The sequence below is a fragment of the Talpa europaea genome (assembly GCF_964194135.1).
Source record: "Talpa europaea genome assembly, chromosome: 5".
In the NCBI taxonomy this organism is placed as follows: Eukaryota; Metazoa; Chordata; class Mammalia; order Eulipotyphla; family Talpidae; genus Talpa; species Talpa europaea.
Genome location: NC_140071.1, coordinates 32,454,151 through 32,481,650, shown reverse-complemented (window position 1 = coordinate 32,481,650; position 27,500 = coordinate 32,454,151). Strand labels below are relative to the sequence as shown.

The 27,500-nt window shown below is 42.5% G+C and overlaps 1 protein-coding gene across 1 annotated transcript in view; it reads right to left on the bottom strand.

Annotated features, from left to right (window-relative positions):
* The window catches only part of ERAP1 (endoplasmic reticulum aminopeptidase 1), a gene marked incomplete at both ends in the record, with an annotated part of 32,485 nt that extends 18,436 nt beyond the window's left edge, over nt 1-14,049 (bottom strand). Inside the window, 8 exons of the mRNA XM_084233074.1 lie at nt 100-231; nt 1,903-2,034; nt 3,562-3,675; nt 3,976-4,130; nt 4,863-4,983; nt 8,035-8,169; nt 11,125-11,263; nt 13,523-14,049. Coding sequence (XP_084089200.1) covers nt 100-231; nt 1,903-2,034; nt 3,562-3,675; nt 3,976-4,130; nt 4,863-4,983; nt 8,035-8,169; nt 11,125-11,263; nt 13,523-14,049 — 1,455 coding nt within the window. The remainder of the gene's footprint in view (nt 1-99; nt 232-1,902; nt 2,035-3,561; nt 3,676-3,975; nt 4,131-4,862; nt 4,984-8,034; nt 8,170-11,124; nt 11,264-13,522) is intronic.
* Nucleotides 14,050-27,500: the final 13,451 nt, after the last annotated feature.

The following is a 27,500-nucleotide window of genomic DNA, read 5'->3' as shown; positions in this document are numbered from 1 at the left end:
CATAGAAAACATTCATGATTCTTCCCAGAGGGCTATGATACGAAAAAAAAATTAAAAACTTGAAAATATCAAATGTAGAGATACACAAAACATACTCACACTCGCCATGCTATTCCACAGGTCCTCATTTTTTGTGTTTTTATAGCTGTACTTCTGGAGATACTGCACAATGCCACTTTTAAATGCATCAGCACTGAGATAATCCCTTAGCATATTCAGAATACAAGCTCCCTGAAAAAATAATATGAATAATTGACTCTATAGCTATCTATACTTTTGTTGCAATCTAATCTACTGTCTTATATTATTTTGAAAGAATTCTTTCAAATGCAAATACACGCAAAGTAAGATTTTGAGGTTGGGGGATCAATGAGTTAATTAGTACAAGTGGGTTAAATCTGGATTCACCTGGAAAGGGGGTGGAACATGGACTCTTAATCCTCCACTGGCGACAGTTATTATCTCAGTTGTCAAGTCTCCCCAAGGAGCAAGTTAGCATCACCTGCCAGCTCCCACAGTGGACAGCTGAATAGATAATGGCACCGATTAAACATTGATCTTCAACCACCATGTGGGCCTTCCCCCACTGCCACTCTGGGGCAGTACTGGGAATGACAGGTACAAGAGGTGTAACAAAAGTGAGTAGCTGGTAAGGAATGGTGCAAACTAGGCAGCCTCAAGACCTGAGGACTCGAGAGGACAAGATTCACAGTGAGAAGGAAAGCTGGAGAATTTCTAGATTGTCTGTGTGCCTATGAAGAGCTATTTCCCCTCCACTCCCATTACTGTAGATTATGGGCCACAAGCTCAAATGCCTCCTATGATGGACAGGTTACATAAATGAGGGTAAGAAAATGCTTTCATCCTTTTTATTCCTTGCACTTTTAATAGAAAGATGCAGGCAAGAAACACTGCTACTGACTACAAATAAAAGTCAAGTACAAAGGTAAATGACATATGCTAATGACTACAGTTAAGTGCAAAGGTAAATGACAATGCTACTGACTACAAATAGAGCAGTGAAGTGCAAAGGTAAATAAATGCTCAGTGAGAAGAAAATAGAAATGGTTGGTGATGGAAGGGGTAGTGGAAAAACAGAAACTTGCTCTCATCAGGAAGTCACGACACTACATAGAGAAACACAGGGCTGGTAAGAGAAGGCAGGATTCTGGATTATTATATAAAATCTCCCAAGGATTAAAAGTTGGCAACAATCCCCAATTCTCTAATTAAACACTTTGTGCAGGGGCCTCCCCGGTGGCGCAGCCATTGAGCACTGGGTTGCGAAGCTGCCCGCAGCCTCTGCAGCACCAGTTCGATCCCCGGCTGCTCCCCGGCCACCAGAGGAGGGTCCCACATGGCACGCAGACCTCTCCTGCCGCCCGCTGCTCCCCTCAGCAGTGTACTTCGGTCCTTCTGCCTGCTCTGCTACCCGCTCTGGCTCTGGTGAATTCTCTCACCCTCCCGCGCTTCTGACTGTACCCCAGTGTTTGTATAAATAAATTAAATAAATAAATAAACTAAACACATTGTGCAGGATAATACTTTGCAGTTCAATACTATAAACCATATTTTATAAGGCACTGAAAGGTCAGCTACACAAGGGCAGAATTTTTGGCTGGTTCAGAGTTGATGTACGATGAACAGTTATTTGTTAAATAAACAGAAGGCAGAGCTTCTGTTGACCATGGATGTTCAATTTATGACAGTAAATGAAGAACTGGATTATAAGCCCAATTGCAAGGTAAGTCTAAAAGAGTTAACTCCACTCAGCACAGGTCAGAACAGAAGGCATTTGATTCACTGGCCATAAAGAAGAGAAAGTCACCCCACACCCCCACCTATAACCTCCACTCAGTAATAAGTTTAGTGTCCAAACTGTAGCTATAGAGTCCATTTTACCTTTTCATAAGAAACTTCATCAAAAATCTCCCGAATCTGAGCAGGAGTCTCCACTGGTATGGACACAGGGTGTGAGGAATTTAATGCATCTACCTCCATGGCACTAAAACATTTGCCCAAAAAATAATCTTCCTATTGAGACAAAAAAGAAAATCACCTATGAGTTACATTTAGATGGAAAAGATCAAAGGAAAAAAGTTTGATCTGGTGCAACCGGTTTATCCTTCACCCTTCTGGTAAAGCCTATTTAATATTTACAGAATTACTATTTTCTAAAGAACATCCTTCAAAAACAATGATTTGGGTAAAAATTCCAGATTTTGCTGATCTTAAAAACTTATCAATTTAAAGAAAATTTCATATTAACTTAAAACATAGTTATGCAAATTACCAAGAGAAAATGATCAAGATACATAAATGCACAAAATTATGCATTAGTATAAATATAACTAGTAATTTCAACATTTCCAATTATCACCTTCCATATTTTAAAGCAAAGAAGTTTAGCTTCAAAACCTAATTTAAAAAAAAAAAAGAACAAATTCCAACGTAACCCAATTAAAACATATTATCCAATAGAGTAAGAGTAATCATTCTTATTGTTAAAGATTACGTGGCACCTAGGATAATATTTGTGATTCTCTGTAGTATAACATGTATATTAGTACAACAATGTGTAAACTATGTGTACAGAAGAAGAAAATGATTTATGTTAAATGAAAGTTATTATAGTAGGGCAAAGGATTGTATACATAAGGTACTGTTTTAATTTTACTATATGTGATTTTCACAAATTAAATACATGAAAATAAAACAGGTTCTCAAACATTAAATTTGTGGCCCATTGAGTTTAGCTTCATACACAATCAAATGTGCAGTTACCTAAGCATAATTCATTTGATTTAACAGCAAGGGTCCTCTTAAAATAATAGCAATCTGTGGGCCTCCCTGGTGGCACAGGGATTAAAGACACAGTGCTATCAAGCTATCGTCAGCCACTGTGACAGGAGTTTGATCCCCGGCCAGGGAGCTAACCCACATGGCGCAGCAGACCTCTCCTGACTCGCCTGCTGCTCCCCTCAGCAGTGTATTTCAGTCAGTCTGCCTGTTCTATTCCCTACTCTGTCTCTCGTGAATCCTCTCACCCCCCACACCTTTGGCCTGCACCCCAGTTCCTGTATGCCTAAATAAATCTTTAAAAAAAAAAAAAAGAAATAGCAATCTGTACCTATCTTCAGTGAGCTGGGAAATGAAGAAAATGTTGTCATTACTTTTTGTTATTAAGGGACACAGTTTCACAATCCAATCTGGAAATGTCTTTGTGATATATGTTTGCATTTCATTTGCATTTTAAAAACATGATTTATATCTAAAGTTACAAGGATTTTTCCCCCTATTTTAAAAAGATCGGATTACTAGGAAAGGGAAAGAAGTAGATGCTAACAGAGACACAATCAGGGAGAAAGGACAGCTGCTGCTTCTTTGCAAAGGGAAGAGCCTACAAAGGTGAAAAGAAACACCTGCATAGTCACAGGGAGGCAGGAGAGACAAGGAAATTATTAACCTAAGATTTATAAAATCAAAGTTTAGTAAATGTTTCCCAGTGACACTAAACAGAACAAATTATCTCAAGTGTAAAGGCAAATAAACATGTCTTACAACTTTCAGTTCTGGATGAGTCACGAGTAGAGACACATATTCCATAAACTTGGCAAAACCCTCATTTAGCCAAAGATCATTCCACCATTCCATAGTGACCAGGTTCCCAAACCACTGGAAGAAAAGTATTTCTCAAATTATTCACATTTTCCTTGAATAACAGAATATCTATATAGCCATAAACATAAGGCACTAAGAAATACAAATTATATGTAGAATGTCAACATATAAATGTTTAAGAAAAACCTGACGTAAGTTATAAAATATGGTTCAATAATTTTTCTTACGGGAAAAAGACAAAACAAATGAATCAATACAATTCACACAATTTAAGAGTAGCCACATATGTCCCATAAAAGCAACACAGACCTAGTCACATGATATTTTTTAAGACACACATTTGGGACTGTCTACCTGGTGAGCAAGTTCATGGGATATCGTCATGGTGATGCCAAGCTTACTGGAGGCAGAAGACTTTTCAGCATCAAACAATAAAGCAGATTCCCGATATGTTGTCAGTCCCCAGTTTTCCATAGCACCAGCCTGGAAGTCAGGAATAGCAGCAAGATCTTTGGAAGAAAGCAGTAAAAACATTACCAATCTCTAAATAACACCTCATCCAAACACACTTTCAGAATGAGCAGGTGTAAGTATCAAAAGAAAAGCTTAGCTTCCCGTACAGAATCAAACTCTAGACAACCTTTCACAATAGAGAAAAAGTTGCTCACTTGGGTGCTGTGTGATAATCAACTTGGTATTCAGGCTTCCTGACTCCCATTTCTAAGGTTCTGACAATGAGTCTGGGGACGGAATGTTAACAAATGGCTCAAAAATCCACTACTTCCGATACCCCAAACTCCTATTTAACTGACAACAGTCATTTTAAAAACTCATGTGATAAAGAAAATGCAGATTCTTCTAATGTTATGTAAATTTATTCATTCAAACATACATTGTGTTCCTTAAATGTTCCTACCCAGTATGTGTCAATAATGAAAAAATGCAGCCTGCCTATGCCCTTTGCTGACTACCCACTAGTACAGTTAGGTTTGCCTTTTAAATCAGAATTATCCCCATGCCAAATGCCCCAGGAAACTGTACCCAGATCCACTTTTATTATCATTAGAGGATCACTGTATACACAGGGGTCAGAAAGATCAGCCCCTTGGCTCACAACTACCCAGGTTTTTAATAACTTTGAGGCGCTGCTGGGACAACCATGGGGATGCCAATTAGGAGGATATAGTCTATGGCTGGGGCCATTAAGGGCTATAGTTTGGAATAGCTGTAGAAATCTCTACCTTGTTTGGGTAATGGATATGGAATGCTGAAATAATCCTCATAAAATTCAAGAAGAGTCACTGCAGCATCCAGTGCATAATCTGCCTGATTTATCTTTTCTGGCACAGCATAAATGGAAACCTGAAGGGAAAGATACAAGAATGTTACTCCAATGCTATCAAAGCTACACTCCACAACTAGATGGAAGACTAACATTATACCATTAGCAACTTCATATTATGGGATATGGTTGCCAAAATTCAAGACAACTGGATGTTCTTGTTCTTTCCTTAATTCTGTATTCATTCTTCATGATCAATTCACCTTCTGACCACAACTACAAATACAACATATATAAAAATGTCTTTAAATGTTCACATGAAATAGTGAAAAAGTAAGGTGACTTAGAGGCCAAAACGGAAGAGAGAGTGAGACCTTGAGAAATCAGACAAGCACTGCAGTAAGCTTTTGTCCTGAAACACTATCACAGCACAGACAGGCTTGAGCTTTGATATTCAGAGGCTAGGAGACAAAAATCCAGAGCCTGACCATGGGGTCTGTCCACCAGGAGATAGCCCCTGCATAAAATTGAACTCCAAAAGATCATGCCTTTATGGTCAGGGAAAATGAGAAACAGCCACCCCCTTCTTCAAGGAATGCAAGGGGGAAATGTCTTATTCAGACCTTGGTACTCTTCACAGAAGAAGGGGGTTTACTAGGGGAAATTGTAGCTATAGCCTAACCTTTACCATGTTTAGCTGCTGGACTCAGGATAAATAAGCCAGTAGCTTAACATGGACCGGTAACTGCTCCCAGCCACCTGACAGGAGCAAACGAATTATCTCTGGAACAATCCACCTTCAATTTAGGTGACAGAAATTCAAAGACATAAACCACAATACGCACAAAGGAATAAGATACCGTGAGCAAGAGCCGGCGGAAGCAATAACCTCAGAACCAGATATACAAGGATTCTGATATGACAATTACTAGACACCGAACATATTATACGTATGCTTAAAGTTTTTGAAGAAATAGGGGACTAAAGATACCTGTATGTCTGGAACACAAAATCAATGTGGATGTGGGGAAAGAGGGGGTTTCCCCAACCACCAAGTAATTCTGACATCAGATGAGTGTCCTTCAAGTCAATTTAATTCTGACACTAACTGCCCTTCTAGATAATACAGATTGTATTTCAGTCCTACAAGGCTACTCACACTCCCTTTTCAGAGGCAAATCTCAAGTCCAGTTTAACCTAGGTTTCTGACTGAGATGCCAACAACCCCATCCTTCATCAAATGAATGTTAGCCTAGCATACAGAACTCATTTTACTTACCAGATTACCAATTCATTATAAAAGGATTTAACTTGGGAGCTGCCAGATGGAAGAGATGCATGGGGCAAGATATGGGGCCAAGCTGGGAACATCCACACTCTCCCCCTCCAGATGGCTACTCTTCCAGCACCTCCAACTCGCAAACTCTCCAAACCCACCTGCCCTTTGGGGTTTTTATGGTGTCTACATTACACAGACGGGGTTGATAAAATCATCGGGTTGATAAAATCATTAGCATCTGGTGATTGAACTCAACTCCAGCTGGAGGTCAGTGAGGCACTGAAAGGTGCAATTCTCCAATCACCTGCTTGGTTCCCTGGCAATCAGTCTCCTCTCTAGACTACCAAAGTCACCTCATTAACATAACAAGAGACACCTTTAAGGTTCTCTGCACTTAGAAAATGCCTAGGGTTTTATTTGCAAGACACAAGCAGAGAAAGGGGGTGGTGAAACTGGGGAGGACACAGGTGCTGTGGTGGAGGGAGAACTGGGGATGACAACTGACAGGAGAAATCAAAATCGTACAAAAATGAGCAATGATGTAAGAAGATAAATTTAATAAAATTAAAATAAAGTCCTAGGGTTTTAGGAGTTCTCTGTCCCAGAATCAGGATGAAGACCAAATATATTGGCCTGTTGGAAAAGTGATGATGCATTTTTGCTTCAAAAAACAGGAAAAAGTCATGACTTTTCTGAGAACCCAATATCTGCTTTATTTATAAATCTCAGTATCACAGGAAGAGACATAAAAAGAATCATTTATAAAGGATATAAAAAATTGAGTGTTTCTGCCGATAGAGCTTCATTGCTGAAATTAGTATGCTCCCTACCAAATCTCAGGTATGACCTTTAAGTACCAAATAATTAGAGATATCTTCACAAGAATAAGACACTTAGTACTATAGAAAAAGAGCCAATTCAGCAGAGAAGTCCTAACTTCAGGCCCCTGTGAAAACCAACACAAATAAATAAGTTATCTTCAAATAAAGTGCACGCTCTCCTTTCCAAAACAGGTATTGGTATTCAGAACCACACAGCAGTTCCACAGGCCCCCTACACCATGGCAGCGAGACAAGGGGCAAGCACTCCTAGAAAAGACCTTTTCTGAAGTCTTCCAGTATTTCCTGGCTCAGATGCTCAGCCCAGGCCCATCTAATCTGCAGACTACACCAATCTTACTCCCTTCCCAAGGCCAGAAATCACGTGCTCAGGTTAAGTAACGTTCACTTCCAAACTGCAGATAGCTAAAGCCAGAAAGAACCCAAGAAACCAGATCTAGTCCAACTCTGACATTTTAAAGAAGTATCAAAAATACTGCAAAGGACCTCCCTGGTGGCGCAAGGGGTTAAGATGCAAAGTATGAAGCTATCCGCAGCCTCTGGAGCATGAGTTCAATCCCCAGCCAGGGAGGTGACCCACATGGCGTAGCAGACCTCTCTTGCCTCACCCGCTGCTCCACTCAGCAGTGTATTTCAGCTGCCTGTTCTGTTTCCTACTCTGCCTGTTGAATCCTCTCATCCACCCCCATATACACACCTCTGGCCAGTACCCCAGTTCTTGTATGCATAAATAAATAAATCTTTTAAAAAAAAATTCCAAAGGGAACAGGGCCAACTGAGGTCAGAAAGCCAGTTAGTGGTGCAGCCAGGGCAATGGCCCAGGCCAGGCCTTCCGCATGATTTTGTTGCTAGAACTCACTACACATATGAGCATCTGTCACAAGAGATTGAGCAACCATTTGCCCAACTGAGAGGGGCGGGTTCCAAGACGTGGGACTTCCGGTTTTAAAACCAGTACAGTCCCGGGCAGGCCAGGACAAGCTGGTCACCCCGTGTGACAGTCACAGGTTCACCTTGACTCCTCTCTTGGTCATCTTGCTGACAGACTTGAAATCTGAAACAATGAAGGCCACCAGGTAGGTGCTCATCTTCACGGTGACATCAAAATGGTCTTCTATGAGTCCTTCAGCAACTGTCACGGATTTAACCTAAAATCAGAATAATTTAAGTCATCAAATAACCCAATACATTGAACACATGTTAAAAACAGAAATTTCCTAACTACAAGACATAATATTGAAAGTATATGGCATGCCATTGGTAAAATTATTTAACATTTTCTCTAACATCTGATTGTCATTTAGACATTAAGGCCAAACCATTCTAAGCAATTTTTTAATTCCATACGATAAAATTCACCATTTAAAGTACACAATTCAACTTTTTTTTTCTTTATATATTTTTTTATTTATGTTCACAGTTGTGTGACCATCACCGCTTCACTTTTAAATAATCCATATGATCACAAACCGAGTCATGTTTGCAACCTGAGGCAGGTTCCTGAGACAGGAGAGGCAAAACTAAAGTTACTGCCTTTGCCAAGATAGAGTCCACTTATCTTTAAATACAGGTATAAGAATTGTGGCAATGCAATTTCTATTTTTTTTTTTTTTAATTCTACACTAGGAAAACAATGTGACCATGTGTTATAGAGCAACCCCGATATAAAAACGGGTTGCCTGGCTGTGGGTCTCACCGACATGCTTAAAAGGGACTTATTAATCTCCACTACAGGCACACACAAAAAGGTTAATATAAGGTTTATTTACAAGGGAAAGGGAATTAAGGAAATGTACAACTCAGGGAGAAAATAGGGAAATAAAGTCTTTAATGCGTCCTACCCGATCCGCCGACCTGGAAACCCAAAGGCACTCTCCGAGCTGGCAGAATGCTGCGAGCTGGCAGAATGCTGCGAGCGGGCTTAGAGCCAAAATGGGGGATCCCCTCCAAAGCCCACGTGTCTGGCTTTATACCGTCTGGCTGCTTAACCCCACCCTCAGGTCCCAGCAACCTTCCCTTTGGTGGTGATGGGATTTGGAGTTCCCAGTGTCTTTTGGCTTTGGTCTGGAGTGGTGGGTGGAGTCTACAAAGCCTGTATGGAATTAGCTTTAGGACATCTTTTCCCTGTAACACATGTACAACCCAAAATGAACTTCTATTTTCTTATACAATTGAAAGTGGCCTGTTCCTGGGCCGGAGCCCACAAAGCCTCTTCTGAATGCATCACTGGAATCAGCTTTGAAATGCAATCAGTGAGGTAATGGTCTGGAGGTAAGCATGCATTCATATTTCCACCTCTCTCCTATGCCCTCATCCTTGTTAATACCCACGCACCACCAGCAATGGTGCCTGCTGGTCATCAGTCATTCTAACCCTGACTCTGAGAGCAAACACAGGTTTACTCTAGAAGAACCCCAAATTACCTTTTGTTTTTAAATGCATTCCACCCACACCTAATCCAAATTTCCGTTCCTGAAGTTATGCTAATTATTAGGAAACTGGGTTAATTTAATTTAAATGTGATTAACTCCTGTTCACTGCCTGTAGACTTAAATGTTCCATAGCTTTATTTGCTTTTCTATCCCCCAAAAGATCCTTTCAAACCCACTGTCTATTTCTTCAACCCCATGTCTGCAGCTCTGGTCACTCCTATTAGATTTCTGGGCTTTCTCTCTAGGAGGCAAGATTACATTAGATTTTCCTACCAAATAGGTCCTGATATCCACGGATTTAGACTTCAGCACCTTAGGGATGCCTCAGGGACTCCTTGCTTTCACCCCCACCCCTTGCCAGTCTACAGATTCCTCCAGTCTTATTAGTTTCCATCCATCTGTGTTCCTTTATTCTTCTAAAGCTGTAATCCTCTGATGAGAGACTCACTCCTGTCCCAGAGAGCAATATCATATTCAAGGAGGGAACTATCACTGGAAAAAGCATGTTGTCTGTCTCAAACTTATATTGGAGAATGGCATAATTGTTCATCTTTTCACAGACAAAGGGGGTGGCTGGCTAGAGGGTGCAACAAAACTGGTAGGGATTTGCATAAGAGTGTTTTTTTCACGGGGGGGGGGGGGGGGGGGGGGGTCCTGTCAGAATCTTGTTTGCAGAAGGGATCCTTAAAGTAATTTGGGTGAGGGAAAGTAGAGTTATTTAAAGGTTGAAAAGGTTGAGAACACACTAGAGGTTGGTGTGTGGCCCTCAGAGTCCCTTCCTGCTTGGATAATAATTCCCTGGTCAGAACAGGGAAGAGGCAGGTGCCCTTCAGGACTCTGGGCAAACCTTATTCTACACCAAGTCTGAACCCAGGGCTGGTGTGCTTCCAGGGGGTATATGCAACATTTGCAGAGTGTAGCTCAGCTTAAGATAACTGGTATTGGCATGGTCCTCGTCACTTTTAAAAAGGAGGAGGAACACTGTCCACATCTGCTTGGAATTAGAGTTCAAGGGTTTCTTTAAAGGAATCAGAGCCATCTATTCTTACTCTGTATTATAATCAGAAAGATTACATTTTTTCTTTATCTGTGTGCTCACTTTCCGGCATATAGTTGTAAACTATATCCTTAGTAGTAGGACACAGTATATAGAAATCCAGGTTTTGAATTTAAAGGTATTTAACACAGAGTCACTAAGCATAACAGACAGAGTTTTTAAAACTGCATACTAACCTATCCAGCACCCAAAGGGAAGAACAGGCACCGGTGACTATAGAAACCAACTATATACTAGAAACATGACCTTATTCAATGAAGCAATTTCTTTGAACTCCTTTTAAAAGATCATAGGAAAAACAAAGGTGCAAATGCTTTATGAGGGGCACGCTCATCCACACCTGACCTCAATTCCTTCCACAGTACCTCTCCTATTAGCATTGATGACCTGAAATGTCATTCTTAAATCTTGCATGTTTTTAAGAAACTTTTTTTTTGTGACTACAAAAAAAAAAATTGTTTAAAACAAAAGGTTTGTAAAAGAAAAGTTAGTTATCTGTCAGGCAATAAAACAAACAAAATAGGTGACCCAAATGTTAACTGTCACTGAGTAAGACATGTCACAACAATCAATGGATTTTTCCTGTGAGCAGATCCATAAGAGTTTGGACTCACCAATGGCATATTGGAGATAGCTAGGTGTCTTGGCTCCCTTCTGATCTTTATTGAAAAACTTGCTTTGAAGGCAGGTTCATCAAAGCATGGAAAGGCCATTCTGGCTGAAGTAGGTTCAAACTGCGTTGATGCCAGTATCCTAAAATGTTGCACGTGAAATAAAAACACAGCATGAAACTCCATGGACTCTAAAACAGGGGTGATTTTTAATTCCTAACATTACCATAAGATAGTTGGATTTTAGTGATAAAAGATATGTGACAAGTTATCATAAACTAAAATTTAAAAACAAGTAAAAAAACTGGGAACATGGAATGCAAAGTATTTTACAAAGGGTTAATAGCTTTAATGAGTAACCACCACGTGGAACAGCAGGTACATGCCTTAAACAGGCAACTCACAAAAGAACCTACAAGTACTCAACAAATATATCAAAAGCTGCTCAACTTCTTCAGTCAATGGAGTGTCAGTGGAAGGGTGATAATTGTTGACTTCAGGACTCTAAAATGATTGCCAATACACAGTATTGGTTAGAGGTGAAGCAATATGACAGGGAATAACAAATGTTTGTAGATTCTTTGACTTAGCAAGTTTACTTCTAGGCACTTACTCATATACAAAGATGTTGGTCAAAGTATTGCTGATGTTGAAAAATTAGGAACAACCTAACCTCCATCCATGGGGAATTAGTTTAAAAATTCCATGCACATATATTTTAATAGTCATTAAAATGATGTATAGTGATAGGCATCCATATAAAACATCTCTTTAGCATATAAAAAAACTGTCTAGTAAAGCAGAAAATATAATTCCATTTATATAAAATAAAGTGCATGCATTATTCTAGACTTCTAGAGCAGTCTGGAAGGATGTTACCCTAAAAAGGTAGCTATATCTAGGGACTATGAGTAGGATAAATTTCACTTTTTAAAAAACTTAGGGGTAAAATCTGACTTTTTAACCTCAAAAGTGATATGAAATCAGGAAAACAACTTAGTTATAATCTACTAACAAATGAAATTTGATTTTTAAAATTTAGTATAAAATCTCCCCAATAAATTACCCCCTTGTCCTGCAACCAGCCCAGGCCGGGTAGCTTCATTGTTGGTTCAGGCAGCTTAAAAGAGACTCTTGGAGCCCTTGGCATCATCCCCATAGGTTTTCTAATAGAACGGAGGGGAAACAAGCCAGCAGGGATATAGCCACTTGGGCCCCCCTGAGAATCTCTATACACTCTTTCCTCTCGCAGCCATGCTCCAAAGCACTCCACCGCATGGGCCTCTGCCGCACTCAGTCCTCTGACAACGCCCTTATGTGCTCAGTCTCTAAGCTCAGGTGTGCCCACTTACATAATCCACGCCATACTCCAGGTGCCCACTATCAGGCATGCGTACGCCGAGCCCACGCTCACAAATGCCTCCTGCATTCAAGGCCACAGGTGATAGCCACAGAGGCCAACGTCAAAAAAGCCTGAACAATCTTCCTTTACCCTATACCCCTTAGAAACAGAACTAAGCAAGGCAAGTGAGGATCCCATAAAAAGTTTTAACTGAGAGAAAAGTACTTCTACTACTAAGCTATGATGGTTGCACTTTGTCCTGAAAGAAGGTATGCTGGTCTCAATCCCTGGTCTCTACGAATGTTGAAAATGAGGTTTTTGCAGACATAACCAAGTTAAGACAAAGCCATCACGATGGGTCCAGGTCCAAAGTGAATAGTGTCCTCATACAAAGAGGGATATTTGGAGAATAGGCAGGTGCCAAGAGAGGCAGAGACCGAACTAATGTAGCCAAGGAGCAATGGCCACCACTGGCTAAGAGGCAAGGATTCCACTCCGAAACTCATAGAGAGCATAGTCTACGAGCACCCTGATTTTAGATTTCTAACAATCGACTCTAAAACTGTGATAAGAGTAAATTTCTGTTGTTTTAAGCCACCCAGTTTATGGAAAGCAGGTCCTTTAACAATGTCATTTTGCTGTCATGCTGATGAGAATACTACAATGCCAGCCAAGGTCGAATGAAAGGATTTTATCTGACTTAATTATATGTCACTTTGCTTAAAGATGCAGTTTCCAAGAATCTATGGACAACACTGAGGGCTGTACTTTGTTACAGTAGCCCTAGAAAACAAAGAGAATTATAACATTATATCCCATACTCTAATTAAATAAGCAAATAGGTAGTTATTCTACTAGAGCTAGAGGAAAGAAATTTGGCTAAAAAGAATGACAAAGATCAAAATAAAAAGGGGGAAATTAGCCATTTTTTATTCTACAAAGAAGGTGCAAAAACAAAACAAAGAAATAAGAAAGCAAGGGAATTTTAGAAGATAATCCACAGAAACAATCAACTTAATGTGGGCAGCACTTGAAGCTTAAAAAAATAGAAAAAATTACCTCACTTCCCCCTCTTTGGTTCTGTAGGTGCTTTTATAAAATCCATGGAAACTCTCAGAGAGGTTGCCAGCATAGTCGATGGTCACGGTGTAAGGGAGCCCAGCAACCAGAGGTTCGGGAGCCAGAAGTGCAATTTGCTCGTGAGGCGGGTACTCCAGGACTCTCAGTGGTGTTTCAGGCTGCCCCTCTCCGGTGCCTCTCCTGAGGGTGGCTTTTGATATCTGCAGGCGGTTACTGTGCAGGATGATGGCACTGGTGGGCTGGCTGGCTGTGATTTCCACTTGAGTGGTGCCCCCAAAAGTCAGAGTGGTGAGATTTGCATGGATCATGAGGTCGTAATGAACAGGAATGATGTGCTCAGGAAGTCGCATCTTACTCCATGGAAATGGTGTCCCATCACTAGCTTTTGGAGATGTAGTTTCCCTGCTCTCACACCAGGTAGGAGTTGCCACCGTTAAGAGAATCAATAGCGCGGAAAGTAGAAATGGCAAGGTGGCAAGGGGCCATCTGGAGAGCAGAGATTTCATCTTCTTGTTCAAACTATTTAGTGGCACAAAAGTATAAATGCAAAAATAAAAAAAATAAGAAAGAGGCATTAAAATCTCAAAACAGCGTAATTTTAGATTTATCTGTGCAGGGTTAATAGCTATTAGATACAAATTTTCAAAAGTACTTGGTCTTTCCTGAAAGCAAAATTGTATCATTGATTCATAGGAGAAAAAATTGTGCGGTTAGCAATAATTATGAACACCTACCAATAAAAAGCATCACTTGGCTTTTAATGTTTAAATTAAGTCTAGCAGTCAGGGTTCTTTGTTGCAGAAGCCCTAAGTAGGTCACAGAGTTGCCAGCACATTTGGAAAAGCAGGCTCAGAAGTAGGCAAAGGGCACAGCCAGAGCGACTTCGAAGGCGACCACCCTACTTTCCCTGGGCCTTGGGGGTAAGCAGCCCCACAGCCTGAAGCCTAAATGCTGAAGCTACATGGCTGCAGCCACCAGTAGCTTGAACTTGCCACCAACCCGCAACTTTGTATTTCTCGTTTCAGCCTCAAAATCCCAACTTTGAATGACTGTCTGAACTGAGGGAAGGTGTCCAAACTACCTGGCAGTAAGGTGGAGAAAACAAACACTTGGACTTCCCAGCTTCTGCAGTGGGAGATCAACCTTGCCTCTCCTCCAAGTTAACCAAGAATTCCCCAAACATAGGTGTAAGAGCCAGGATGGGCACAGGGCAGGATATCTATGATCAGGCAGACGGGGTAAGGAGTCCTGGAGCCCTCGGTAGGCTGTTATTGGGATTTACCAGGTACACAGGTACACGGCTCTCCAGGGGTTCTCTCATGGCCTCTGCCTCTCTGCTCCCTTTGCTCTTTCATCCTCATCTGTTCTGCTCTACTCTGCTGGCGTCCCCGTGACGCCGCCCTTATAAGCTCAGTCTCTCAGCCCAGGTGAATCCCACCTACATATGCCCACACCCTACTCCACGTGCCCGCCGTCAGGCATGCATTCAGGACCACAGGGATCTATCATCAATGCTAATGGCGGGAGGGCAGAAAAGCCTGATACTTGTTTACCTTACCCTATAGGAAACCTAGAAAGGAGACTGTAGTGCCAGCTCGCACAGGGCAGGTTCTCTATTGATTCAGGCAAATGAGTCCGGCAAAGAGTCCTGGAGTCCTCAGTGGCTTTTTTTCAAGGTTTAATGCTCTTTCTATGTCAATTGTGGGGTAAGCCTGCAGGCTGGCAAGGCAGGGAGGCCGGGGCCTGGCACCCAGCGAATCTTTAGCCTTTCTCTTTGTGCTTTTTCTGCCATTCTCTGATGGTTTCCTCCTCTCATTGCCATTCTGCTGTAGCAGGTGTTTGTTTTTTTTTTTTTGTCTCTGAGTGATGTGGCCTTATAGCCTCAGGCTCCAGCTCAGGTGTGCCCACTTACACACGCCCATACCATACTCCAGGTGTCCACCATCAGGCACCCACACTCCCAAGACCCTTTTGCATTCAAGGCAAAGGGTGACAGCCACAGAGGCCAATGGCATAAAAGCTTGACCAATTCACTTACTCTACAGAGACTGAAAACCAAAGGGGGAGGGGAGAGGTGAAAGGCACCATTACAGTGACTTTTTGTAACAGTGGTGTTTTTGTCCAATTTACATGCCAAAAGTTAATTTATATTTATTTAGCTGGGAATAATTAAACCGTTTACAAGTGATTTTCATCATAGTTTGTGACAGGCGTACCAATGACCTACATTCTCTTTAGAATCATCCAACAAATAATAGTTCCCACTCCCTACAAGCTGGGGGCTAAGTACTATTTGGGAGATAATACACAAAACATAAATCCCACTCTGCAGGGCTTCAAAATCTAGGCCAGAAAACACGCACCCACATGAAAGACAACAGAGAAAGTGTGGAGTGTCTTAAGGATAAGGACATAAAAGGGTGTGGGGGAGAAAGGAATATTTCCAATGGGACAGTGTGACTTCGGCAGCCAGGGGTGCTGGACTGCTTTCATGCAAGACCAGCATCTGAGCTGGTTGGGTAAGGCTGGATTTGGAAAGGAAGGTGTGCATTCAAGGCAAGGCAAGGGGAGCAAGTCAGGGCAGGAGTTAAAACACAAAGGGAGAGTGCTCGCTTCGGCAGCACATATACTAAAATTGGAACGATACAGAGAAGATTAGCAAAAAAAAAAAAAAAAAAAACACAAAGGGAGAAAGGAAATTGCTGTTAGGCAACCAGGCAGACAGAAGGGAACCCAGGAGAACTTGTGGGAGAGGCCAGCTGAGAAGTGTCTCCATGCTCCAAGCTGCCGATCACCATGATCATCATTTGCACTTTAAGGCCACAGGACACACACACAAAAGTGAATTTCAGAAAGCTGACAATCCACACTTTTAGACAAAGACGCCTCTTTAATGGGTGTTTGGCAGGAGGAGCCCCAGTCAGGTGAGCTCAGGTAATTGGTCTTAATTCCCTCCAGTTCCTTTGGCTCCTGCACATTTGGATCAGATGAGAAAAGAGATAATACTGTAACATGCATCCCTCAAAAGGATCCTGGTGCATGGGATTCTCCCTCCGTCTTGGTGATTTTCAACTCCGGCTGCACATTAATGTCACCTGGGAAGATTTTTAAATGACTGATGCCAAAACACCTGTCCACAACAACTAAAAAGGAATCTATGGTGATGAGGTTGGATATCAGGGTTTGTTGTAAAACTTTCCAGAAACTCTATGGTACAGGCAGTTAAGAAGCTCCTTGCCAAAGATAAGATAATCCTTGCCAAACCATGTTCCTAACCCAGAATCCCTCTGCGAAGGGATTATAATGCTTCTCGTTAATATATTCATTTAAAATGCTTGTATTCTGCCCCCTCTTCACTCCCCATCCTGTGCCTGTCCCCACACACAGTTGAAAGTGCCTACTTCCCCCTCCTTGCAGCATGAATCTACAGGCAAAACAGAAAGGACACCAACACAGTAGATCCAAGCCGACAAGGAGGCACCACCCAGGTGAGAGGAAAGTTGTGACAAGACAAAACCCTTTTTTTTTCCCCCCATGTTGCTGCTGTTTCTTGTTTTTGTGTGTGTGTAAGAACCAACAAAAGGGTACATCAAACCAGAAAACATTTGCCCAATTTGGAGGGAAAGAATAAAGTTTAAAGACCCAAATGGTAAAGAATGCATGCCCTACCTGCTCAGGTAGAATCCCAGGGCAGGGACCGAATGATGACTCTCCCTTGAAGTTGTGGGGGGAGGGAAAGGCAGAAGTAAAGGGAACTTGTGTGATGCATCCATTTGGAAATGCAGTGGCAGTAGGTTAGTGGGTGTGGTCCTAAGAAGTAGACACTCAACAAAGATTGTGCCTGTACCGAAACTCTGAAAGCCCCCTAGCTTCTCCAACACCCAAATAAGAGATCCAAAAATTCTAATTGGTTCTGAGCTGACAGTAAGACCCATGGGCTGCTGAAGGAATTAGCTATCCAAGGGAAGTATAAAGCAGGAAATATAAAGGAGGACATCATATCAAACTCATTGCAGGGGTGGAGGCCAAAAAGTACATGGCTGTCTCAAAGTACATGGCTGTCTCAAGAAGGATGAAGTGCCAGGAATCCAAAATGGAACATACAATATAGACAGAATGTATACATACATATATATATCGTATTTATATAAGCATATCAATAATATATGTGTGATTGTGCACACACACACAGAGCTTACAGTCAGAAAAGAAAATCTGACTTTGCACGCTTGTCCTGCTACTGTGTGACATTGGACAGGTTATTTAATTTCAGTTTCACTTTCCACATGCGTAAGATGAGAACACTTCTCTCACTGGATTATTGAGAAGATTAAATGAGTTAACATATTGTAGGGTAAACGATTGTCTGGCTTTTCTGTCCTCCCGCCATTAGCATTGATGATGGATCCCTGCGGTCCTGAATGCATGCCTGATGGCGGGCACCTGGAGTAGGGTGTGGGCATACGTAGGTGGGTACACGTGGACTAAGACTGGGCTTATAAGGGCAGCATCACGGGGACACCAGAGGGAGCAGAACTAACAGGAAGTGAACAAGCGAAAGACCAGAAGAGAACCAGCAGAGAAGCAGAGGCTACAAGAGAACGCCAGAAAGCCCAAAAAAGAGTGAAGACTTGCTGGGAGCTGGGAGGCCTACCAGCCTCTCATCCCCCTGGCACCCCTGCCTGCTGTGTACCTGGTAAACTCTACAAAACCCTGAAAAAGGCACCAAGGGCTCCAGGACTCCTCTCCTTTACCTGTCTACTCGGGTCATAGAGAACCTGTGCCCTTCCTGCCGCTACACATATTTTCAGTCATTCATTCCACAAATATTTATTGAGCCCTTACTAAATGTCAGGAGTTTTGCTGGACACTACTAATGTAAGACAACACAGGTCTCTGACTGCAAAGAGCTTACAGTTATGGGGAGTATTTTTAATAAGCCACATGTATATATGTGGTTAAATATATATGTATGTGGTTACCAACACAATTAGCCATAAAAGATCAAAACACACACATACACTGAAAGATAAAATAATAGCAGATGAATTTACATTGGGTGTTGTCTGAGATTTTCAACTGAGATTCAAAGGACAAGTTCAAGTTAGCTAAGAAAAGAGGAGACAGAGTTTTCCAAACAGAGGGAACAGCAGTATCTGCAGTATAACAGCAGTATCTGCAGGTCATAAAGGCCAATGAACCCGAAACACAGCACGCAGAGGGAAGACGCATGTGGGAAGGCAGGCAAAGGCCAGACCACCACACAGCCTTGAAGGCACATCAAGGATTTTGGATCATATCCTAAGTGCAATGAGGAGCCACTGGGTTTTGAGCCAGGAAGTCTCAGGAGATAGTTTCCACTTCAAGAAAACTACCTTCCTTGCTGTGTGGAACATGGAGGACTGAAGGAGTAGGACTAAAAGCCAAGAGACAAATTAGAGAGTAGTTTAGCTAGAGTAAGCTGGAGTTAGGAGGAGAAGGCAGAGGAAGTGTGAGACTCGGCAAGATGAGTGGATTCAACATCTTCGTTTGGGGTTGACTGGAAGTGGATTCAAGGGACAGGACATATCAAGATGGCTGCCAAGATTCTAGAATAAACAGGTGGGCAGGCATATGTTCCTTTTTTTGAGATAGAGAAAATCAGCCATTGGAACAGGTTTAAAAGGGAGAAGAGAGAATCAAGTGTTATTTTTAAAATGTTTAATTTGTGACATCTATGAGCTATCCTAGGGAAATTGAAAGCAGGCAGTTGAATACCTAGACCGTGTTTCTTTGAAGTTTTAAAAAGGATTTTCCTTTGGTCTCTGATCTTACTAGGGCATCTTTTATGGGCAGTGTTGTCCATGAGTGGGCAGCAGTAACAGAGAACCTAACTTTATTTTACAGGGGGAGCTCAAGATAGTTTAGGAAACTTAACTGGTGATTGTGATTTTTTCCACTGACACAGGAAGTCAGAGAGAGAGGAGAGGCAACAGGCCTCAGGTATGTCACCCTTCCCTTTATTGGGACACTATGGAATGTGAAATCCTTCAAGAAGTAATGGACCTTCTGCCAAAATGTTCAGTGATGTTAACAACCACTGGTAACTGCGTGTCACTGCTAGTAAATGATAAAAATATTGACTTTTTTTTAACATTAGAATTTTTCTACTTAGCGGCATCTGAAAATGTGCTGTAATTAGTACAAGGTCCAACTCCTTGGGGAAAAAAGACAACTCTGGCCAGTTTATAAAAGTTTGTTGAATGGGGCTTCCCTGGTGGAACAGGGGTTAATTAAAGACAACGCTATCAAGCGATCACCAGCCACTGCAGCATGCGAGTTAGATTTCCCACCAGCCGTGGAGGTGACGCACATGGCGCAGCAGACCTCTCCAGTCTTGCCCGCTGCTCCCCTCAGCAGTGTATTTCAGTAGATCTACCTGTTCTGGTCCCCACTCTGTCTCTGGTGAATGCTCTCGCCACCCCCACCTCCCACCACCTCTGGCCTACACCCCAGCTCTTGTATGCATAAATAAATAAATCTCTTTTTAAAAAGGTTTGTTAAATTGTTGGCCATATCCTAAATGGACAGCAAATATACTAGACACTCAGTCGAAAACAGCATTTCTTTCTAAGCCTGGCCTACACAAAGAACTTCGTGAAAACTGCAAGTAAGAGTCTGCTCTTCTTCCTCTCGAAATTCACCTGCAGGCCTACCGGAGACTAACACAACTGAGCAGGAAATTTTAATTTGCTCAAACAGGAGAGTTTTACCTGCATTTAACTAGGCTACATACAAACAGAGTGAAGTGAGGACAGGTAAGTGGAAAAAGCACAGGAGAAAGAGGGAGAAAACTGATGTTTGTGGGAACTCCCGGACGCTGATCCCACAACATCGCCACTTCAGTAAAGACCCCAAAATCGCCTTCGTTTCTGGGGCAACTGTCTCCAAGGCGCCTGTGTCAGGGGTTCGCCCAAGCCAACACGCCCTTTCATTTGGCCCGACTCCGGAGGCCATCTGGTGGACAGAGCCGCTGGCCAGAAGCAAGCAGCGAGGCGGAGCGCAGAGCCAGGCGGGGGAGCGCAGCGCGCGGGGGGAGCGGAGCGCGCGGAGCAAGCGCCAGGCCCAGCGTCCCGCGCCCTGCGCCCCGCGCCTTGTGCGGGTGGGGAAGGATCCGAGCCGGAATGGGCTGGCCGCGGGCCCCGCCGCTCCCCTCCCTTAGTCGGGGCCGGCCCCAAGACTCCCCCCGCCCCGCTTCCCAGCCCCACTTCTCCTGGCGTCCCTGACCGACGTGTTTCCCCAGCCAGCGCAGATAAGATATCGGGACCCCGGCCTCTTCTCCCACCTCTACCCCTGCGGGGTGCACCGGGGACGAGGGCACAGTACCTGGGGTCGCTGGGGTCGAGCCGCTCACCATGTGCGGCCGCAGCCAGCAGTGCAGCCCCGGGACCGAAAGTGAAAGTGGAACCCGGGGACCGCGGGCGGCGGGCGCCAGGGGTTCATGGGCCAGAGCCCTCGTGGCGCGCACCGGGGAACCCCAGTCTCGGGCGAGAGCTGGGAAGGGGGACGCCGCGAGGGAGACCGAGCGAGGGAGACTGCCATTCCCAAGACAGGAATTCATAAAGGCGTGCCTCAGGCCAAGGAAACATTGGGATTGCCGGACAGAGGGTATCAGGTGGCGAGGAGCATCCCTTTTGAATAGAGATCGTGTTTTCTCCTGTGTCTTTGGAGATACTTCTTTCGTTGGTTAAAATTTAGTATAGACAGAGTTTGGGGCGTAAGAAGAGGGCTGGTGGAGTTGGGGGGGGGGGTTCCGAGCCTAATCAGAGGTCGCCTCCCTGGCGGGTCGGGCTCCACGCCCATTGGACTTAAGGGGTGTCCATCATCTCCTCTCCGCAAATGAACTTCAGAATTTGTGACCCGCCTCAGAAAGAAACCGGAATCCAGAACACGGGGGAAAAAGCTGACCCTTCTGCGCTGTCAGTGGGAGGGGTTCGGTTAGGAGACGCCCCCTCGGGGAGACGCCCTAGAGGCGGCGAAGGGATTGTGGAAACCGATGCAGAACTTTCCCATCGCTATCACGGGTCTCGTGGGCCTCATGGATTTGCTGCTCCCACATTAAGCCTTTCCCTCTGCTTTTTCAAATCAAATGATCACTTCTGAGCTTATATATGGTAAACGAGGTAATAAACCAAGCACATAAATGTCCACACTTCCCAGATGTGCAAGTTGGAGAGTGGATCGTGGTCCCCTGGGACACTTTTCGTGCGATACTCAAGCTTTCTCCTTTCATTTCCTGCTTAGGCTCCTTCCTTAGAGAACCTGGGGGTCAATCTTATAATTCCCTTTGGAAAACATAATATTTTTGTTCTGCAGATTATCGCTAGTTGAGACCATCCTTTTCCATGACACCTCCCCTGCCCTATTCAGTGGTGTAAAATTAACACCCTTTTCTCACCCAGGGTTGGATCAAAGGAAGTTTTTTTCAACATAACTTCACCAAAAACAGAGGCTTTGGGATCAGGTAATTTCTGCACTCTCCTAATTGTGACGGTAAGGTGTAGTAGACAAGGACTTCATGGGAGAGCTGTAGCCACCCAAGTCAGATGTGGGTGAGGGATCCCACTACTCAGAACTTCTGGCCCAGTAAAGCCATGCATTTCTTTGCTTTTATATTGATGTTTTTGGATGTGATAGTTTACAGTACAGTTTCTTTAAAAATATTTCTTGAAGGTCATGTTGGCAGAAGCTAAATGCACCAAACAGACTGGAGGCTGCTGTAAGACATATGGGGAGTCAGGAGCAGGGGAGTGCTTGCACCTAAACTAGGCAGAAGGGAGCTGAAAAGTCGGTATGGAGGGTGCTACTGCCTCTAGACTGTTTTCTACCCTCTCCCTGCTCAGACTTTAGACTGTTACACCTTACTACACATGGCCAGTTGAATTCATTCATTCCCAATGTTCAACAAAATTGAACTGAAATGGTGTGGTTGGAAAGCTTGTATATGTAATCTTACTGGAACCTCACAGTGTAAGTGTGTAGGTGGCTTATAATTCTATTTTTCTAGAATGAGGTATTCCGAGGATTTGAGATGACCTACCAGGGCCACTACACAAAGAGCCTGCTCTAAAATGAAGCCAACTCAAAGGAAAGCAGAGCTGACAGAGAGACAGTAAGAATAACTCCACTGAGGCTGTCCTTAATAAGCTTTACCCTTGTACTTTCCAGTCAAGAGAACCAATGAATTCCTTTGTTGATTTAGCTAACCTGAGATTTCTGAAAGCATCAGCAGAGGAAGCAATGGATATCTGCTCTGTATGAACACATAGAGTTCTTTTTCAGTGATCAAAACTGCTGTCACATTACTATGGCTGCCAGCAGGCAGAACACTGTGGGTAACTTGATAGCCATAGTCCCTCCCTCTTCTGGCATCTGAAAGTCTTACCTTGGTAACCTGAGCACAGCCACATTCTTGCAGCTTGACAGACCCCATGAAACCCTTCCCCTTCCATCTCTCCTCAGTGTGCGAGAAGGTTCATCTCCAGCATTCATACTGTATTCGTGTGCTTTTCCTTTTGCTCGTTTCAATAAGGAGGTAAATCACCATAAACAAGTTCTTTAAATTTGCATTTCTTTCATTGCTAATGAGACTGAACACATGCCTTGAGCATATGTTGGTTCAGTGATTTTACTTTTTATTTCCTCATTTGAGTATTATGTTTATGTTTATTGACCATTTCTCTAGTGGAATATCATTGCTTAATTATATAAGAATTATCTGGGGCACACAAGAGAAATCCATGGACTCCATTAGAAACAGAAAACATCACACAGCCAGTAAGTGTCTATTGTCTCAAAGCAATCCAACCCTATGTCTAGATGAATCATATCAACTGCTTAAAAAATCCAGATCGCTGCCTGCAATGTTATTTGAGATGTTGGAAGTTACCAGATATTGTCAGCCTGGGCACTAAAGCACACCTTGGCTCAGGAAACCTGGTGTCCTGGCATTATCTTGTTTATGGCTCCTTCTGCCACAGCAATTGCTCAAAGAATGAGTTATCCAACCTGGAGTAAGCATGTTCTTTGTAAATGCTAAAAGGAATAATAAAAATATTGGGATTAAAAAAAATAGGTAGGTTGGTTTACATTTTTTCCTAAAGGACCATACTGACATACTCCAAACAGTTCTCATGTTTTCTCATGACCTGAGGGGGCAAGAGGAACTTGTCTGCCCCATTAGTGTACACTGCAGGTATTTCTGTCATTATTATCTCATATGGACAAGCCTACAGAGATACAGGTTTCCCTCTCTGTTTGGAAGTAGAACTTTCCTATTTGATATGACTTGGTAGGTTAATTTTGGGGCCTGGAGACACTCAAAATTTTTTCTATTTTAATTAATGGTGATAGTGTTCCCAGACCCCCCTTGTAGGAAAGGAGCTTATAGACTAGAAAGATTAAATTCTTTACTGATCTGAAAATGTGTCAATCCTCAAATAAGAAGTGAGTGATTAACAGCTGGTTAAACATTTTCATTTATAGAAATTGAGTCAGTTTCTGACCACCAAGAGAACTGATTTCAAACTCAGGAGAAAGATGGTCTCTGAGATGATGAACAATAAAAAAGCCAGGATCCAATATCTAGATTCGAATACTTCTTGGAAAAGATAACTAAAGGTAGAAAGAGCTTTATAGGCTAGGGAATATATTACAGGTTCAAAGTCCAAAGTCAAAGAGACTTCAAGAGCGAGAAGCAAAACAAGAGGGGTGATTAGTCCTGGCGGGTCAGAGCCGTACCTGAGAAGGCCAGGGCACTGCCTGCAGCTCTAATTGAGTTATCTGGGCCTAACATCAGAGGTTCTAGAGCGATCCAAAGTCCTAACTAGCTCCAGCAGCAAAGCCAGTCCAAATCTACCTCAGGGCAGAAATTTGAGAGTCCCTCTGCCAACCCAGCATGCCAAGAGAGAAGCATCACTCAGGACAAACTGGGTGACTGACTGAAAAGCTGAGAATGAAATTGTACTTACCTTGGTGAGAATCCTGGGCTCTTCTTTTGTAGCATTGTGTTGACCTTTTCCTTTGTTTTCCTAGTCCTGATGGTAGATTGCCATCAGGACAATTTTTCTAAAATCTGTGTAAGTTTAGCAGTCTGACAATCCCCATTTTAAAGGATGAATATCGTAAACATAACAATGTAAAATTTATATTACTCATTTAACCTCTGTAGCACACTCCAAAGTAAATAGAATACAGACAGTTGAATTGATGCCTCTCTCTTTCTCTTTTATTAATAGATTCAGTGACTAAATAAAAGTGAAGAAATACACCCGAATAAAAAATTCCTGATCCAGGGTCTCCCTGGAGGTGCAGGGGCTAAAATCTGAGCACTATCAAGCTATAGCAAGCCACTGTGGCATGAGTTTGATTCCCAGCCAGACCTCTCCTGTCTCTCCCACTGTCCCCCTCAGCAGTGTATTTCAGTCAGTCCGCTGGTTCTGTTCCCCACTATGTCTCTGGTGAATCCTCTCACCATCCTTCACCCACCGCACCTCTGGCCTGTACCCCTGTTCTTGTATGCAAAATAAATAAAATAAATCTAAAAAAAATTTCCTGATCCAAACCCTGAGAAATCCTAACATTGTAGGTCTTGATTGGCACATACCATCGAATTCAAGGGCAAGTTCAAACTTTCTTTGTGGGGAAATTTGTTTTATCTCTGTTCATGGACAACAAAGGAGATTCTAGATCCTTTAGCCAGAATAAATAGGATTAGTGAACTTTAAGGCCAACTCTTAGAAGTGGGCAGCATCAACTGTTTTGAGTTCTGGAGCCTGGAAGAAACTACTGGAGATGATACAGAAAGAGAAAGAAAGAAATGCAGACAGAAGCTGGAATCAGATCTGGTTGTTGACAACTGTCTGGACCATTCCCTCTTTTTTTTTAACCAATTAATAACTAATCCTGATCCAGGGCCTCCCTGGAGAATTACAAGAATTACAAGCTTGGAGATCAAAATACATTAAGTCCTCACTTAAAATCCTTGATAGGTTCTTGGAAACTTCAACTTTAAGTGAAACAATGTACTAAGAAACCAGATCCTGGAATAATGATGTTTTGTTCAAGATTTCTAGGAACCTCTTTTTCTCATCAATGTTATAACAAAATGATGTTGAATGAAAAGTTACTCGAGGACCTACTGGATAGGTTAGGTCAGTGCAGGGGAAGTGCCAGGGAGGCCATTCTGCTCGTGGTTTCTGATATCTGAATCCTCAGTTTGTAAAAAAGAAACTGCACAGTAAGGAACTAAATTTTAACTGTTAATTTTTAAATTTAAAAAAAAAATCAATTTTTTAAAAATTTAAAAAATTTTTAACTGTTAATAGTTAAATTTTTAACTGTTTAGAGAGCAGAAGCGCTAGGAGAAGGATGACTATGTGTAGAAAGACTATATGGGCACACCTGAGATAGTGTAGGTTTGTTTCCAACGAAGGCAATGTGCAACTAAGTGAGTCATACAATTGTCTTGGCTTCTCAGTACATGGAAAGTCATGTTTACACTATGCTGCAATCTACAAGTGTGCAATAGCATTATGTCTAAAAAATAATGTACAGATGTTAATTTTAATTATATAATTTATTGCTAAAAAATGCTAGTCTTCAGTGAATGGTGATCATTTTGCTGGTGGAGGGTCTTGCCTCAGTGTTGATGGCTATTGACTGATCAACCAGGTGGTTGCTGGATACTGAGTTTGGAAGTGGCAATTTCTTGAAATAAGACAAGAATGAAGGTGTTGCATCAATGGACTCTTCCTTTTACAAAAGATTTCTCTGTAGCATGTCCAGCTGTTTGTGACTATTTTACCCACAACAGAATTTCCTTCAAAATTGCATTCATTCTTCGCAACCCTTGCCACCGCTTTACTAACTAATTCATGCCATGTTCTAAGTCTTGTTTTAACAATGTTCTTATAACATCTTCACCAGGAGCAGATTTCATCTCAAGAAATGACTTTTTTTTTTCTCATCTGTAAGAAGCAATTTCCGATCTGTTCAAGTTTTATCATGAGATTGCAACAATCCAGTCATAGCCTCAGGTTCCACTTGTATTTCTGGTTCTTTTGCTATTTTCACCATATCTCCTCCTTTGGTTCCTTCCTCCACCAAAGTCTTGAATTCTCAAAGTCATCCATGAAAGTTGGAATCAGTTTCTTCCAAATATAATATTGGAATCAACTTCTTCCAAATATAATATTGGTATTTTGACCCCCTCCCATGAATGAATATTTTTAATGAAATCTTAGAATGATGATCTTTTCCAAAAGGTGTTCAACTGACTTTTCCTTTGATCCATCAGAGGAATCATTATCTATGTCAGGTCTATCCTGATGAAATGTATATCTTAGGGCCTCCCCGGTGGCGCAGCGGTTGAGCGCTGGGTTGCGAAGCTGCCCGCGGCCTCTGCGACGCCGGTTCGATCCCCGGCTGCTCCCCGGCCACCGGAGGAGGGTCCCGCATGGCGCGCAGACCTCTCCTGCCGCCCGCTGCTCCCCTCAGCAGTGTACTTCGGTCCTTCTGCCTGCTCTGCTCCCCGCTCTGGCTCTGGTGAATTCTCTCACCCTCCCGTGCTTCTGACTGTACCCAGTGCATGTATAAACAAAAACAAACAAACAAATAAATAAATAAAACATGCCTCTATTAAAAAAAAAAAAAAAGAAATGTATATCTTAAATAATAAGACTTGAAAGTAAAAATGAAATCTTAATCTGTGGGCTACAGAATGGACACTGGTGAGCAGGCAAGAAAACATGCATCTCCTATGTCTCCCTTGGGGTTCTTGGGTGATCATGTGCATCATTAATGAACAGTAATATTTAGAAAGGAGTAATTATTTTTCATCATTAGTTCTCCACAGTGGGCATAAAATATTCATTAAATCTTGTTGTAAGCAAATAAGCTGTTATCCAGTCTTTGCTGT